Source organism: Mesocricetus auratus, unplaced genomic scaffold (genome assembly GCF_017639785.1).
Source record: "Mesocricetus auratus isolate SY011 unplaced genomic scaffold, BCM_Maur_2.0 Super-Scaffold_100028, whole genome shotgun sequence".
NCBI classification, from domain to species: Eukaryota; Metazoa; Chordata; class Mammalia; order Rodentia; family Cricetidae; genus Mesocricetus; species Mesocricetus auratus.
In genome coordinates this window covers 20,087,490-20,101,015 of record NW_024429209.1, presented here as the reverse complement: position 1 = coordinate 20,101,015, position 13,526 = coordinate 20,087,490, and the positions used below count along the sequence as shown (strand labels likewise).

Below are 13,526 nucleotides of genomic sequence, written 5' to 3'. Positions count from 1 at the left end.
TCGACAAACACAGATATATCAACATGGTTACACCAAACCTTCATGAGACAACACCAATACATCAACCTTCCACAAGACACCACAGATACACCAAGCTAGCAGACACCACACAGGTACAAAACCTTCAACCAGACACCACAGATACACCATCATACTAGCAGACACCACACAGGTACACAAACCTTCAACCAGACACCACAGATACACCATCATACTAGCAGACACCACACAGGTACACAAACCTTCAACCAGACACCACAAATTCACCAGCCTTTCTAGCAGACATCAAACAGTTACATCTACCTTCTACCAGAGATACACCAACACAGTCCCATACAGAACACATACAACAACATACTATCAGAAACCACAGATACACCATCAGCTTTCCACCAGTCACCACACGGATAAAATAACCTTACACCAGACTTATACCCCAACTTTCCACCAGAAACCACATGGTAACACCAACATACTATCAGACACTACAAAGACACACAAAGTTGATATTAAACAGATACATTAACACACTACCAGACACCACAGATGCACCAATCTTCCACAACATACCACATATACCCCAACCTTCCACCAGACCCCACCGATACGCCAAACTTGCACCTGACAACACATAGATAAAGCAACACAATACCAGAAACCAGATACACCAATCATCCATAACACATCACAGATACACTAACCTTGCACCTGACAACACACAGTTACACCAACTTTTTAACAGACACCAGGTACACTCATACCAACCAGACACTACACAAATATACCAACTGCTACCAAATACCACTAGAGACGTACCTTTAACGATGATCCAGACACACCAACCTGTCACCCGACACTGCAGATGCACCAATATAGTACAAGACATCACAGATACATAAGTCTTCACAAGTCACCACAGACACACCAACACACTGAGACATGACAGATACCACAGATCTCCAACTTACCCACACCTACACAGACACACCCACCTTCCATCAGACACCACCAAAGACCCCACAGACACACCAACCTTCAATCAACACCACAGATACACCAACCTTCCATTTGACATGACAGAAACACCAACCTTCTGATATCACAGATACACTGAAGATCTACCAGACACCACACATATACACCAATACACTTCCTGACAACACAGATACACCATCCTTTCCACCAGACACCACAAAGATACATCAACATACTGCCGTAGATACAACCATCTACCTAAACCAAAGGCACACCAACCTTCCATTTGCCAAGACAGATACTCCAAATTTCCATCAGATACCACGCGATACAACATAATACCAGACACCACAGATACACCAGCTTTCTGCCAGACACCAGATGTACCAACCTTCAGTAGACACCACACAGATACTGTAGGGAAAAGGGACCAGTCAAAGAAACACACCCTGAGCAGAGCCAAAGAAACACACTTTGGCCCTGCAACCACAACCAAAGAAATGTACCCTGACCCTAAAACCAGTGCCAAAGGAACACACTTTGTCCCTGGAATCAGAGTCAGTGAAAGAAATGTACCCTGGCCCTAAAATTGGAGCCAAAAGGCTAAAAAGGACCAGAGAAAGAAACACACTTTGGCCCTGAAACCAGAGCCAAATCTGACCCTAATCCTGTGTAAAAAAGTAACCAATCCCGGAGCAGAGCTCTAGCCAATCTGAGCTCAGCACTGAAATCGGACCAATCTCTACTCTGGAAAAACTTCCCCAATCCCTATATAAACCCTGTGTATGTTCAGCTTGGCTGGTCCAGCTGTCTTCCAATAAACACCTTTGGATGAGCTTCAGGTGAAGATCTTCTTTTGCGGCTGCGACAGAGCAAAGGCGACCCTGGGCAGGGCAGAGCAGAGCAGAGCGAGCAGAGGCGACCCTGGGCAGAGCAGAGCAGAGCAGAGCGAGCAGCGCTGTAACACTTGCCCTGGAAACCTTCCTTGGCAAAGCAGAGTTGTTACACTCTGCTCCCGGCTCCCTGCTCTCCGCTCGGCTCTCCAGGAGCAGAGCTGAACTGTAGCAACTTCGCCCGAGAAACCTCCTGCGGAGCAAAACTGCTACACTAGGCGAACATCCCCAGCTGGAAGACCCTGTCCTGCTGGAGCGGAGCTGATACACTGGAGAAGCCTTTCTCTGAGGCAAGGCTGTAAGCTGCCAAGCTTACTGCAACCTGTGGTGGTCCTTGGCTCCCGAGCTCCAGGATACCTTTCTACCTGAGCTGTGTAACACTCAGTATCCTTGGCTCCCGAGCTCCAGGATACCTTTCCACCTGAGCTGTGTAACACTGAGTATTCTGTGACTCCCGAGTGCCAGAATACCTGACCCACTCCTGTTCCATCCTGTCCTGACCCATCCCAACAAAACGCTTACAGATACACCAACCTTTCACTAGACACAACCCTTGCCCTGATCTTTTGGAGCTCTACACACCCAACCTGTTTGAAGTATCTTTGGAATATGTGGCTAGAACGGTGTGAAGGGCGGTAGGTGTGGTATGTATAACCGGAGATCACAGTACTTGGCAGAGCCGAATTCATGTTTGGGCAAAACCTGAAGAGTCTATCTTGACCAAAATAAAAGAATTGTAATGAGTACTGCAGAGTCTGAATCATGCATCTGTAAACATAGCATTTTATTGACAAAATGTTTACACCTCTCTTGACACCAGTTTAATAGTGATGGAGCATGCCATACTCTATAAAAGCATACAATGGAAGTTGAGTTGAAGAAACACTGTCCCAAAGTGTGCCAGATTTACCACCTGCAAACAGAAGCACACCAAAGAAAAATCTTACAACAAAAAGCAAAAGGTGCTTTCTTTTTCCAGCATTTATAAACAAAACAGATACCATAGAGTTTACAGACTTAGGTCCAGCCCAAGGTCAGACTGCAAAAACGGTCATCAAGCATCCATACAGGCTTGGCAAACCCTTGTTCCAGTATTGTGTTCCAGGTAACCAGGCAGTACAGCGTTGTGAAGCTATGGCTTCCAGTGCAGGCTGTTGAGAGTGTTACCAGGCTTGGGAAAAGCAGGAACAACTCGCTTTTCATACAGAGGCTATTAAAACAAGGCACAGGGCACTTACTCCTTGTGCTGGGTCTTGACAAGGGATGGCACTCTCTCAAAGGACTGCTGGTACAAGGGCTTCAGTTTTCTTTTCTGTCTAGGGTTTGGACTTTAAACTCTTTAACAGGTGCTCTCCTCCAAACTTCGTGGAGGTCTGGTATGTCGGCCCACCATCCTATCACCTGTGACAGGTCACATTCTGTCAGTCAGTTGTGCTTGCCTTGCGGGTTTCATGCTGCCCTTCTGGGAGTCCCGGGGGCTCTTTACTCCACAGGGAAGGGCATGTCATGTGTGCTGAGGTGGCTGGGGCAGGGTGACTGAGGGAGAGCCCACAGAAAATGAGAGTAAGGCAAGAATTTGTTGTCAATCATACAGAAGGCAGGCCGTAATTTCTGAAGGTCAGAGCTGTGATTGATGATGGTGTGAGTCACTCATGATGTAAAATGATGGAAAGACTGAGTTGGACGTTAAAAAAAAAATCCTTCCCAGGGCAATAAGGCTTTGTCTACAGAACACAACAAATGGTCTAAAAATAGAGCCACGATCAGGTGCTCTGATACCCAGCTGTCACTCATCCTCCCCCACCAATCTGACTGGTCCCTCTGATATCATGGGCGTGGTCCAATTGAGAAAGTTTCAGGCACCATGTAGTAATTTCAAACAGGGATGGGAGGAAAAAAGTTCCAGCCTCACTTCCAAGCTTCCTCAAGGGGTAAAAAGGATAATTTAAGAATAAATGCCAATAGAGGGACTCTGGGAGCCCATGCCACGTGGAGGGATGCTCTCTCAGCCTGGACACATGAGGAAGAACCTGGGCCATTCCCAGGATGATGTAACGGACTCTGGAAATCTCTCATGGAGGCCCTTGCCCTCCCTGGGTAGTAGAGGGGGGGATGGAGTGGGGGTGGGAGAGGAGGGGAGGGAGAGGGAACTGAAAGTGACATGCGTAAAAAGTTAAATAAAAAATATAGGGAAAAAAGTATAAATGCCAAGTGTTGATGAAGGTCAAACAATGCAAAGTTTAGTTTTCAACACAAACAGTATTGTGGGTAGGGTCTGGAGCCGGTGAGCATGGGGTAGACTCCAGCCTGGCTGAGCAAGTGACTGAAACCCTGCTTCATGGAGTGTGTGCTTTGTAGAGCACACGGCTGGGCGGTAGCTGCCTTGGGGACTCCTAGACAATGTAAGCTCTGTGTAAAGATGGTTCCTCCAATGGACTGCAGTATACAACCTGCCTCGCAACTCTGAAAAGTTCCTGAATCAAGAAGTGGCATGAGGAAACCAGCAGGCTGTTTCTACTGTGCGATTAAGGAGGACATTAAGACCCACGCTAGAAAACTGTCAATTAGAGGAGGCTCCTAAAAAGTCATTACTGTCTTAGGACTCTCCATTAATTGGCAGACAGAGCTTGGCACTCAAGTCCTGTCTGTGGAGACCTACTCGGGTTTTTGCTTGTTGTAATTATGCAACATTTTGATGAGGCACCGGGCACCAGAAAACGAACTCAATAGCAAATTAAAACATTTTTTCTCCAAGTTTTTTAGACATTATGGTTTTAATCTCATCATCTACTATTTATATATTCTAATCTTGCTATCTAAAATGTTCAACATAATGAAAGGAATCGATGGAAGGTCTGAGATCTTTTTTTTCTTTAGTAAACTTCTGAATCCTTTTGTTTTGAAGCCAAAAATAATCTAGCACACCTCTGATTGATTGCCGTCTGAGAGGAAAGAACACAGATATTAGTTATTTCTGATGGGACAGACCATCAGATTAAACTTGATCTATGTGGTGGAGTCCTAGCTCCAGAGAGTAAATCACCCCTCCGTGCTCTGAGTACCCTGAAGGACGAGCTAAGAAATACGGCGATTCCAAGCTCTGTTCATTTACCCTTCTCAGCATGCCTAATGAACTTCATCTGTGCAGGCCCCTCACTCATCACCTTCTGAGATGCAGAAGGAAGGCTCCCGAGAAGGGCAATACCCTTCTAATATTTTTTAGAGTTTCATTTGCACATAAAACAGGACAAATGCCCTGGAATTCCATTAACATTTCTCGCAAATCAGATAATCGAATTGCCTGGTTTTCTATTCCTGGAAGTCGAGACAAGCCTCTCTGCCGTCACAGGAAATTCACTGAGGTCATTCTTCTGAGTCTCAGGCTAAATCCTACCTGACCCTCCTTTTCTGAAATTGCAGCGTTCTGCTTATCTCCTAGATAATTGGCTGCTGAGAATATTTTAAATTATGACATTTATTGGTGTGTGTGTGTGAGTGTGTGTGTGTGTGTATGCATACGCACGAGGACCAGTGGAGAAGAGAGGACAACTTGTGGCACCAGCCTTGGCAGCAAGCGCCTTTACAGAGATCTCACCGACCCAACTTAAAAAAAATCACTCATGGGCTATCTTAAACCATCACCTTTTATCACTGAAGCTCCACCCCCGAGGGGAGGCACAGTTAACAGCTTGAGCCTTGAAGGTAGATCCCATTTCTTCCTTAAAAAACTGATGAAATCAAACAGTTAACAGAAGTTGTGCTGCTCGTCCGTTTCAAAACCAATTTCGATCAGGACTTGCAAGGGTTCCAGAGCGAGCTCCCCACCAATCAGGACTTACAAGGGTTCCAGAGCTAGCTACCCACCAATCAGGACTTGCAAGGGTTCCAGAGCTAGCTCCCCACCAATCAGGACTTGCAAGGGTTCCAGAGCGAGCTCCCCACCGATCAGGACTTGCAAGGGTTCCAGAGCTAGCTCCCCACCGTCATCCTGCACTCATCAGCACCAGCCTGAAGAGCCTGGTACAAGCCGCCCATGCGGCTGCCATGCTCTGAAGCATGGTCTGAGGTGAGGGCAGAGCTCGGGGTTCCCAGTTACCTGTCCCCGGGGAAGACTGTCTCCTGACCCCTGGAGGGTCTTGCGGACATATGGGTGTCCAGGGGCCAGGTACAGAGATCACAGTATGAGGGCTTCTGTGGCACAGTCTCTGTGGGTTCCGGAAGGGTGAGTGAGGAATACCGAGCTGAACCCCATCAGCTTTGCAGGGTACCCCACACTGAACCCCTCATCCGAGCATGACACCTCTGAAACACAGCAGCAGGCCCTCTGGCTTGGGAGCCTCTTGGGTGCCAGGTGACAGGACACCCTCAGCTGTGTCTCTTGAGACATTTAGAAAGCCCCCAAACCCACTCTCCTCCTGGAGACAAGGAGCACATGTAAGACTCACAGACACATTCTAAAACTAAATGTAGGTCACTGCCACCTCCGCCTCTCATATGTCATGCATTTAAAAATCCAGAGACTCTCAACAAGGACACTGGCCTCTTCAAGTGGCCATGTCCCTCATAAGAAGATCTCGATCCTCTGACCTGGGTAGGCGTTCAAGAACAGGAGCACAATGACAAGAGGCGGGCACTTCGTGAACGGGGAGCGAGGGCCCAGGCTATTTTTAAGGAAGAAGTCTCTCAGCTGCCATGCACAGTGCTTGTCCTGGCTGGGGCTGACAAGCAGGCAGTGGCATTTCACTGGGAACCAGAAGGGCTTGCAGTAGGTGTTTCTCTCCAATCACTTCTCACAGAGTTTACAGTGAAGGACACTTAATCAGACTCTCACTTTATGTTCTTTTAATCACCAAATGATAGTTAATTAGTTATCACAGAATCAGAAAAACACTTATGAAAAAGAGGAGATCGAGACACCAGTGGTTCCTAGGATTGGACACCTGCAAGGAGCTTATTTCAATTTCTCTGAAAGAAATCAATACACACTGGCAGTTAATTAAAGATCTTTCCCCTTCTGTTCAGTCTTCAAAGTTTTTAAAAATGGCCCTGCATCATAGGGAACCACAGATTTTTAAGGAAGGGCTAGGTCTTAATGCCTTTGGAGTCTGGCTATTTCTCTTAAGAAATAACCAGGAGAGCAAGAAATGTGTGTTAGACTCCTGTTTAATCTAAAACGTGGTCAAGATAAAGCACTGTGTCTGACTACATATTAATATGCTTTTTATAAGAAGAGCATGCATGGAGCTCTCTCCCTGTGCTCATGAACACAGGTGTGGGCCTGGCTGGAGTCTGGTATCATGAAGCAGCCCATGATACGACAGGCAGGGCAGCCCCGTTCATTTCCTGGACAGACTGGTGACAGAGAGGGCATGAAAGACAGGAACACAGGGCTCATGCTGCTCATCCTACTGGCAACACATGCAGCTCTGGCCAGAGTCGTTCCCTACATGTGACAGGCACAAGAGGGGATTAGCTAGGGAAGCTGCCATGCGCCACAGAGGAGAGGAGAGTGGCCATTGACTATGCCACAACTTCCACAATTTACCGGGCTGTTCAGGTCATGAATGTATACCATCTTTTGGTGAATGAGACAGAAAGGGTCTCACGGGGGCCGCCTACTCCACAGGAGCCAAGCAGCTTTGTGTGTTTTGTCCTGGAGACAGAGGTCTGGCATGGGAATGCTGGAGACACGCCAGGCGGGATCCCTGCCTTCCTGCAGGTGTATGTCACGTCACATCAAGCCACCGTGGGTGCAAGGAGCCCAGCCTTGGGAAATCGCTGGGTTTTCTCATGTGTGCAAATCTAACGCTGTGCAGCAGGCTCAGGATGAGGTGACGGGGTCCATACAAGGCGCAGCAAGTCTGACGTCAGTCAGGGTGAACACCTGAGGTACTTACAAGGCCTTGCTCAGGGCTGTGTCATCGGGGCTGCCCTTCCCTTAAAACCTCTCCATTCTAAGCACGTAGGGGAGGGGCATAAAGTAGTAACAACTGTTTTGAAAAGTTTTGACTCTTCAGTTAAGGATAGCTCTGAAAACACAATTTGGCTTGAAATTCAAGCTGTTTCATTTCCTATTTAATCTTGTAAATTTCCTTCCGTTACAATACGCGGGCTGGAAGGGTGCCAAATTAGGCCAGGAACAAATTTCCAGCAGTTTCACTTGGGGGCTTTATTTTTAGGTTATATTAAGAACCTCATTAGGTTCCTGAGGGAAGAGTGCAGAGCACTAACAGAGGCAGGAGGAAACAAAGGAGGAGAGGTGAGCCGACTGCCAGCAAGCGAAACGCTCAACACAGTGGGTCTGAGCTCACTACTGCCAGGGCCAGGTGAGTGACTGATGGACAGGCCAGGCTCCCACTTGCCCCAGGCTAGGAAGGACTGGTCAGGCTCGTCAGGGCATATGTCTTTATTACCACGTGAGCTCAGCGCTCCATGCTTCTGCACAAGGTGAATGCGCTTCAACACCTCCTGGGGACCAGCACACAGCTAAATGGAGAACTAAACGGAACTCAGAAGTTACTAATGTATTTACATAATTTATAATTTTTAAGCAATGGTCTCATAAATATAGACTACAAATTTACATATGCTAGGCAGCGCACATTTTTCTCCCCCATCAAAATACCTGGGCCAAAAAACTTAAAATCATTTCCTTTGTCTTTCCCTCTTCTTTTCAAACCACTGCCCCTCATGAATTTAGACACACCGGTAGCGTCTCTACACCATCACCTGAACCACGAGAGCTTATTTAGAAAGGTAATGACAAAACTAAAGTGTGGGTGACACATTCAGGGTCAGAAGTGAGCCAGGCCACTGCCACCACGGTGTTAATTCACTGTGCATGAAAGTGCTTTAGAGATGGTGGAGACCGTCCCAGGGCCACCCATCCCTCCACTTGAGATCACTTTCCACATCTTAAAGGACACAACGCTGACACTAGAGACAAGGACCGAGGAGATGTCCATCTCCACAGGCTTTTCCCTTAAGATCTACAAAAGTGCTCATCCCCTTCACAAATGACACATGGCATCCTGATTACGAAAGTACCAGCAACTCCATCCTAGGTCAACAGCCAATGATGTGGTCCCTTTTCCCGGCAGAGTCTACGACAGAAGTCTGCAGAGGAAACCCTGCTGAAGCCTTCCAAGAGAAGCAACAGCCAGTCCCTGAGTCCTTGTTGCATGGAGAAGACTCCAGGGCACGAGGCAGCCGCCAGTGGCAGGGACTGGCCCTCCTCCAACACCCAGGACCACCTGGGTCGTCGTCAGCAGCAGCTTCGCTTTGGCTCCGACGGCTGTCTTCGGAGTTTGAAGCCCTTGCCGCCAGACGGCGGGTTGGCATCTGTGGATGGAATTCTTCGGCCTGCACCAAAGGGAGAGGAGAGGAAGCACAGCTTTGATTTCCTAATCGGTTCCTTCTCAGACACAATTTTGGCAATGCAGCATGACAGTTTCATTGCGGTAAGACAAGGAAGATGACCAAGATGACAGGGACAGAGTATGTCTGTTCACTCTGACCAGCATCACCTAACATTAACCCAAAGCACACTTGCCACAGTGAAGAGCACAATATTGCCATGGCACCAGAAGTCGCCAGTCTTTCAGATGTCACCAGTTCTTGAACTAATACATTTCTATTCCAGGACCCAAATAAGGATACCAAACAGTATTTAGCAAACCTTCTAAATACAAAAAAACAGACTAAAAAGATTTTCTCTCGAGTCAGCAGACACATGCACATTTGGGGGAAAACAAAAAACAAAACCCCAAAATGACCAACATGTTTGGTGCCATGTCACACGGCAGGGGCCATCACAGGCATGTGGATACTCCCAGACTGTTCCCAGGTCCTCTGCCGCTCAGGATGGTCCCTTACAGTACAGGGTGGGCTGCTGCCGCTCTGAATAGCTGAGCGTGTGCACTGTCTCCCCAACTAAGCATTCCTCGGCTGGGGGCACCAACCCTCGGTACTCGAGAGCTGTGAGCACTAACTGTGTGGGGTAAAGAACGGGAGGCCAGGAGCCAGGGCATGGCTCCACCCGGGGCATTTGTCTGACACGCACCAAGTTCCCAGCCACCACTTACTGCAGTTTAACTTTTGACAGATGCTGCCAAGCTGCTCTCTGAAGAGGCTGTGGCATTTTATCTCCAGCGACAACGCAGGGGAGGGACAGGCTTCACTTTACTGCTCTTCAATCACCGTCCACCCACCTGGCTGTTATGGCTCAAGGCTGCTGCTTGTACAAAGGCTTTCCTGCCCTCTCCTTCTGTGCTATTCCAACCCTCATGTGCCACAAAGCACCAGGACACCAGCAACATGCAGCGCCAGGTTTTAGAGAAAGGCTTTCTGTATGTCTGTCTGTTTAAAGAGGGAAGGAATTACAGCACAGGGACATGTGACATCAGCAAGACTGACCGAAAATCCCTGGCAACCCTCTGGGTGTGGCTGCAAAGTCTTGAGGGATGCCCGCTGTTAACCTGTGCAGACAGTGCACAGTATGACTTCTACATGGACAGAAAGTGCTCTACAACTTTCCAAATGTGTTGCGACACTGCTGTGAATAAATCACAAATGTAGTTAAGCATCTCGAAGGTTCTTGTCAATATGGTTCTCTCAATAAAGGGAAACTGAAATATAGCTGGTACCACAGAGGTAACCGTGAAATGTGACAAAAGATTCTCAAATGTGAGAAAAGTGTTTTAGAAGAAAGCAGGAGACAGCTTGATGGTCTGGGCATGGCCAATGGTTTCGTAAGCAGGAACTGCGCTGACCACAAAGGAAAATAAGGACAAAGTGAATTCGGATAAGGCTAGGAAGCTCAGTTCATTGAGGGACTGATTCAGAAGGCCAAGGGGCAGGTATTTTAGCACACATAGTCAAGCAGGGACTGAGGTCCAGAGTAAAGTACAGTCGTCAGGAAGAGGGAGGGTGACTCAGCAGAAGTCAGGCAAGAGATAAAGGGCTCTGAAGAAGAGGACACCAGCTACTGTCCAGGTAGAAATCCACAAGCGGACAGGCACTCTGCTTCAAGGCAGACATGGAGATGCAGGACCTGCCTCTCCCACAGACTGATGGGAAGAAATCTTGTACACCACTGCTGAGGGCGGCAGCTGGCACAACTGTCACTTTGCAAACTGTTTGGCAGTAAAGTCACAGTGAACACATGCAAACCTAATGACCCAGCAATTTTTCTCTTGGGCACTGAGATACTGAGCAAAAATGCATCCAGATGTTCCCTAGAGGACATAGGATGTTCAACAGAGCAGCCTGCAATTGCCCTAAGTTAGAAACAACTGCCCAATGTCTGTCAACAACAGAAGGTACAATTATACTGTCAACAGTCCCTATTTCTTCCTTTCCCAACCTTGAGTTCTGACACTAACATATATACTAGCCTCATGAATGCATCTTTTGCAGCTGTATGGGATGGACAATTTGGACACGTGATGCAGAATGGAAGCTGGACACAGAAGGGTAAATAGGTATGACAATGTAGCTGGGAGAGACTGCCTAGCACACGTGAAGAACTGGGTTCAATTCTCAGCACCAAACAAACAGGCATGGCGGTGTGGGTACACTCTAGGAGTCAGGAGGGAGAGTAAGGAGGCCATCAGAGTCGCCCTCATCTTCATCCTCAGTCACAGGGGGTGTGAGGCCAGGCAGGCTACAGAAGCTGGGGACAGTGGGCGGCAATGGAGGAAATGTAGCAATAAAGCGCTGGCGCGCGCCTTTGATCCCAGCACGTGAGACACAAGGGCAGGCGGATCTCCGTGAGTTCAAGGCCAGCCTGGTTCACAAGCGGAGTTCCTTCAGTTATCAGGCTGGGTCACCCTTGGAGTGGGAGCAGCTGTGCTTCTCTGATTGCCAAGCCATTCCCTTTGCGTGCTTCTAAAACTGACCTTTCCTATATGTACATTATGCTTCAACCCAAACCCCTGTGCTAGGCACAAGTTACCTGACAAAACTCACTGAGAAAAAACTAAGGATGACCCCTGTCTCTGTCTGGTTGCGAGTGTGCAATATGTCTCTGTCTCTTTCTCTTTGCAGTGCTGGCAACTGAACCCAAGGCCTTGAACATGTCAGGGAAGACTACCACAGGGCTACATCCTGCTTGTGTAAGTTTTGGTGTAAGAATTTGCTGGTTATAAAGTTCACTACCTGTTTATTTTTAAAACTGTTACAGTATATAAAAAGAAGCCACAACAAAAACAAGAATCATTTCAACATGTGACCCACTGAACCTGTCTACCTAATAGTGATGAGCGCCATGTCCCTATCCTGAAATGAGGAGAAACGCCTCAGGGAGCCAGTGGCAGACCACTGGCTGTGATGCTGCCAACGGCTCTGAAAAGGTTTAAATTAGTGCTCAAATTAAAACAACAGAGCACATACATAAAAATCCAGATCCCTGGGCCATCTAAGCTATCACAGGACTAGATGTGTGGACTCTGTAAAGTCTAGCACTTTGGAGACTGAGGCAGGGACTGCTGTGAGTTCAAGCCTGAGTTACAGAGTGAGACTCTGAGACCCTGCCTCGAAAAGGAAACACAAAGAACAAAGCATGCCTAATCTCTAGACACCAGCATGACCTGACTGCTGCTATTGGTCCAGCCCTCGGGGCCTGCACTTAGGCTCCTTGGGGCAGTCCCGACTGACTCTGGTGGTCCCTGCCATTCATGATTCTCACCTTCACTCAGGCCAAGAGTTCTTCTAGCTTGCAGCTACTGTGGCTTTCACCCTAAGGGCAGTTAGTGGGTAAACACACAGTGCTTGGGTAGCTGCTCCCTCCATTTGGGAGCCAGATGTGCTCTGTAAAAGCAGTCATCCCACTGCCTCAGCAAGGCCTTCATCAGGCCTCTGCTTCCAACTCTCTTCCCCAGAGGGGCTTTCCTGGATGCTCTGCACACATGCTGACATCTATGCCATTGCTTTCTTCCTATCTCTTATTATTGTGCGAAATGATCCTATTCATCTGGAGTTCACTGCCTGACTTGCTCAATGGAACATACACTCCAGGGGAGCAAGGGCTGTGTCTATCTTCTTTAGGCTGGGTCCCTTGAGTCTGCAACAGTTCCCAATAAATATTTTGATGAATGTGAATGAAATGAATAAGCACAGAAGCAATCTGCAGAGAATCCCAAAGGCACAGAGCAGCTTCTCTCACCACCATCAACACGCAGGCAGGCACTCTGAAGGAAGAGAAGGGGAGAGGCCTGACCTTCCTTGCCAAGGACTGAGTTCTGGGGCTTTCTTACAGACAGACCACACGCACACTTCAATTCCCTTGAGCTGCTCTGTTCTTTTTCCTCTAGAAATCTGGAGTATTTTGCCCTGTGCATGAGTGTCTGTGTAAAGGCACGTGCACACAAGGGTGGCCGCATGCACCAGCGCTGGGTCTCCCTGGAGCTGGAGGTAAAGGTGGTTGTGAGCACGAGGTAGGTCCTCTGAGAGAGCAATGTACGTTCCCCGCTAAGCCATCCTTTCAGACTCTTGTGTTCGCTTCTGATGGCCTTGCAGGAATAACTGAGGCACGGTCAGGAGAGCAGAAGGCAGCTTGGACACTGAGAGACGTTCTTTCTGGGAAGGTGCTCACTACTAAGCAACACCTCTCCAGAAACCCCACTGCGACAGAGACACTGGCTGCCCTCAATGGCTCAA

The 13,526-nt window shown here is 48.1% G+C and overlaps 1 protein-coding gene across 2 annotated transcripts in view; it reads right to left on the bottom strand.

Moving 5' to 3' along the window:
- Window positions 1-2,631: 2,631 nt before the first annotated feature.
- The window catches only part of Rab22a (RAB22A, member RAS oncogene family), a 58,965-nt gene continuing 48,070 nt past the window's right edge, over window positions 2,632-13,526 (bottom strand). For both annotated transcript variants that reach the window (XM_021229758.2, XM_005074475.4), the window contains one exon: window positions 2,632-9,230. In XM_021229758.2, the coding sequence (XP_021085417.1) occupies window positions 9,133-9,230 (98 nt within the window). In that variant the 3' untranslated portion in view covers window positions 2,632-9,132. The remainder of the gene's footprint in view (window positions 9,231-13,526) is intronic.